General features: G+C 39.9%; 1 protein-coding gene across 1 annotated transcript in view; it reads left to right on the plus strand.

The window, feature by feature from the left end:
* Positions 1-3821, plus strand: part of GTF2IRD2B (GTF2I repeat domain containing 2B) — a 48944-nt gene that overhangs the window by 36302 nt on the left and 8821 nt on the right. The window contains exon 10 of the mRNA XM_008067574.2: positions 1087-1149. Coding sequence (XP_008065765.1) covers positions 1087-1149 — 63 coding nt within the window. The remainder of the gene's footprint in view (positions 1-1086; positions 1150-3821) is intronic.

A 3821-nucleotide genomic window follows, 5' to 3' on the forward strand; every position in this document is an offset into this window, starting at 1 on the left:
CTGGGCTCCGGCGATCCTTCCACCTCAGCCTTCCGAGTGGCTGGAACTACAGGCACACGCTACCACGCCCGGCTAATTTTTGATTTATTGTAGAGATGAGGTCTCGCCAAGTTGCCCAGGCAGGTCAGCCTGGCCCATTTTTTAGAATGAATAGATAGTATTTAGAAAGAAGAAGACCTATGTAGGTAGAAGTTAGTTGTAAGGCTGGTGTTAAGACTCAGAATTCCTTCATTGGATGTTGGCCTTTGAAATACTTGATTTCTGGGATATTTTTGTTTCTACAATACAGCGGGAAGTTCATTTACAACAGAGCTGAATTAGTTTGCTTTTTCCCTTTAGCTTTTAATCTTGAAATAATTATAGGTTCACAAGAAAGTACAAAAATAGTACAGAGAGTTCCCATTTTCCTCCAGAGGTAACATCTTCCATAGCTATAGTATATCAAAACAGCTAAATTGCTTTTGAGTTATAGCATTTCTTCCTTTACTAAAAGTTAATTATGCAATCTTTGGCAAATCTGTCTAAAATGAGCCAGAATTAGGTGAGGTAATCTCTAGCCAGGTAGGAATTTTATGTCTTTCTTCTAAGGTTTATTTGCCCCTTTTATCTGTTTGTAGAACTGAATGTGTGCATCATAATTCTTGTCTACCAGAAAAACTGATTGTGTTTTCATGTAATAATAGACCATGAATTACCCTGGGGTTACTGCAGAAAAAGCAGGAACTGTTAACTGAAACAAATGGCTTTCTTAAAATCCTAGTAACTCCTGATGACAAGAAAACACCATGACCACGTGAATACCATTGTTCCCAATAGAAGGATATGTCCATTAATGTGGGTAACTCTGTATTATTTGATAATATCTGAAAGTTTCTATCTCCTCTCAGTCCTTTCATAAGAGGATGCCTTAAAAAATTATCCTTTATTGTCCTATTATTATCCCTTGTAAAATTAAAATTATGTTTATGATGTATGAAATGTATTTAAAATGCCAGGATAAGCTGCTTTTTTGGTATAGGAGCAGTAAAATGTTGGCATATGGGAATAGTTGATTACAAAAGTCATTTTAGAAATTTTTCTTTCAAGATTCTTCTCAGTTGGGCCCTTCAGAAACAAATGAAGACTCTGAAGCCGAAGTGAAAATCGAAGGTTCGTTGCCAACAGCCTCTTCCCAGCCCCCTTGCTAAACTTGGCTTTTCTTCTTAAAGGATGATTGTGTAGGGGGTGAAAATGACTATGTGTGTATGTTCAGCTATAGCAACCCATATTCCCATCGGGGCTCAGTGCTTGGGACATCTCAGACAACATAATGCAGACGTGCAAACTAGCACTGGCCCACCGTGGGCCCCAAACGTGCTCTGTCCAAGTGAGAAAGAATAGAGGGGGGCGGGTGAGGGGAGAATGAAAAGGCCAGGACTGATTTTCTCAGAGCCCCTCTGGGATGGACAGAGGTCAAAGGCAACAATTGGGGCCCACAGTCGATGAACTCAGTTTAAACGCAAGTATCTAAAGGAAGTGAAATTGGACGTGGGATTTAGAGTCAACCTCTTTGGGTCTCCTCCCACTGTGGGAGCTTCTCTGTCCTCTCAATAAATCCTGCTTTCTGAAGAAAAAAAAAAAAAAGTGGGATTTAGTCAAGACTTATTTATTTATTTTAAGATCCACTGTTTTTGTTCTAAAAGCATATCCAATAGTTACAAACATATCGCAAGATGCTGTTTGCAACGTAAAGTTTTCAAAGCACTTGATTTTTCAGGTATACCAGTGAGACAGTTTATCCCGGAATTTGTGGATTTTTCAGCCCATTTAATTAAAGGAATGCTGATGGGCATGGTGGCTCATGCCTGTAATTCCAGCACTTTAGGAGGTGGAGGCAAGAGGATTGCCTGTGCCCAGGGGTTTGAGACTAGCCTGGGCAATTTGGCAATACCTCATCTCTACAATAAATCAAAAAATTAGCCGGTCACGGTGGCACCGGCCTGTAGTTCCAGCTATTTGGAAGGATGAGACAGAGGATCACCTGAACCCAGTAGGTCCAGGCTGCAGCAGCCATGAGTGTACCACTACACTCCAGCCTGGGCAACACAGTGAGACTCCAACTCAGAAATAAATAAATGAATACACATAGTTTCTTTCTTTCATTGTGATCGGCTTAGTAATCCAATAAAAGATATTTTTATCTCTGCTACTAGAATATGAGGCGATTCATAATGTCTCCCCAATGTAAGAAGTTCTTTTATATGTTTAATAATGTTATGAGGTCTCAAGAGTAATATTATACAGTCCTATCCTAGCATTTGATACAGTCTCACCTGAACAGGTATGATTTTGAACTAGCAAAATCTGAATTTTAAAATTGTATTAAATAACTGCCATTTTATCATTTTTCCATCAGAAATATGATTTTACAAGAAGATGGTAGTATTTGGATAATAGTGTATAAACTATACAAATTATGCTTTTAAAGTAAACATTTCTCTACTTGAAGTTGTTTTTGCTTTTCTCTTGGGCTGAGTGAGCCTTTTTTATTTAACCTGCATGAAACACTCTTATTACATGAAACACTACAGGGTCTGAATTCGTTGCATTGTGACTAGGGAAGTTGAGAGATGCAGTGAATATTCTGGTCCTGATTTGATTTCTCCATCGTACTTCATTTATTTGAATCCTAAAATGATTTGGTCGAATTGATTGTTTTGGGGGAAAAGCTATCATTATTCACAGCAAAGAAAAGGTGGGTGCAGTTTAAATGCCCAACAGTCAGAGAATGGGCCATGGCGGTTCAATTTTCTTTAGAAAATATGTAGACAGAAGGCTGGACCCGGTGGCTCAACCTGTAATCCCAGCACTTTGGGCGACTGAGGCTAAAACATAACATTTACATGGCTCAGCTTCGGCCATCCCATGGCATCAATGTGGCATCAGATACGCTTGATTTTGGACTGCCCTTTTGAGCTACCTAGTGACACTTGGGGTTTTTTTTCCTTCAAATGTCACAAGAGAAAACCCTTAAAGTGCTTTTAAAAAATTGTTTTTAGCCAGTCATCAGCTGGTGTGTGCCTGTAATCCCAGCTACTCAGGAGGCTGAGTTGGGAGAATCGTGTGAACCCAGGAGTTTGAGGCTACAGTGAGCTATGAGTGAGCCACTGCACTCCAGGCTGAGTTGAAGAGAGCGAGACCTTGTCTCTAAAAAATAATATAATAGCCGGGCTCGGTGGCTCAGCCTGTCATCCCACGCCTTTGGGAGGCTGAGGTGAGTGGATCGCCTGAGCCTGTGGGTTCGAGACCCGCCTGGGCAACATGGCAAGACCTCATCTCTACAATAAATCAAAAAATCACCCGGGCATGGTGGCGTGCGCCTGTGATTCCGGCTACTCGGAAGGCTGAGGTGGAGGGATCGCCGGAGCCCAGCAGGTCGAGGCTGCGGTGGCCGGGAGCAGCCACTGCACTCCAGTCTGGGCAACAGAGTGAGACTCCAACTCAAAAAAAAAAAAATTAAAAAAAAAAAGTAATTTAAAAAAAATAAATAAAATAATATAATAAGATTAAAAACTGGGAAGGTTCATGTACATTTTTCCCATATCGCTTAAGTGAATATTGCATTTATCATTTGACCAGAAAGCATGACAACGTCATCCATGCTTTTACTATTTAACCCTGTCTTGGGCTTCTCTTTGGCCATGTCTGTTAAGTCATTTCTCTTAGGATGATTTTTAAATGTCCTCTAGTACATATTTATATGTCTTATTTCCTTTTTCCTTCTTTGAATTGAGAATAACAATAAAGGAAACATAATCTTTTTTTTTTTTTTTTTTTTTTTT

Source organism: Carlito syrichta, unplaced genomic scaffold (genome assembly GCF_000164805.1).
Source record: "Carlito syrichta isolate Samal-C Ts95f unplaced genomic scaffold, Tarsius_syrichta-2.0.1 Scaffold309715, whole genome shotgun sequence".
Taxonomy (NCBI): Eukaryota; Metazoa; Chordata; class Mammalia; order Primates; family Tarsiidae; genus Carlito; species Carlito syrichta.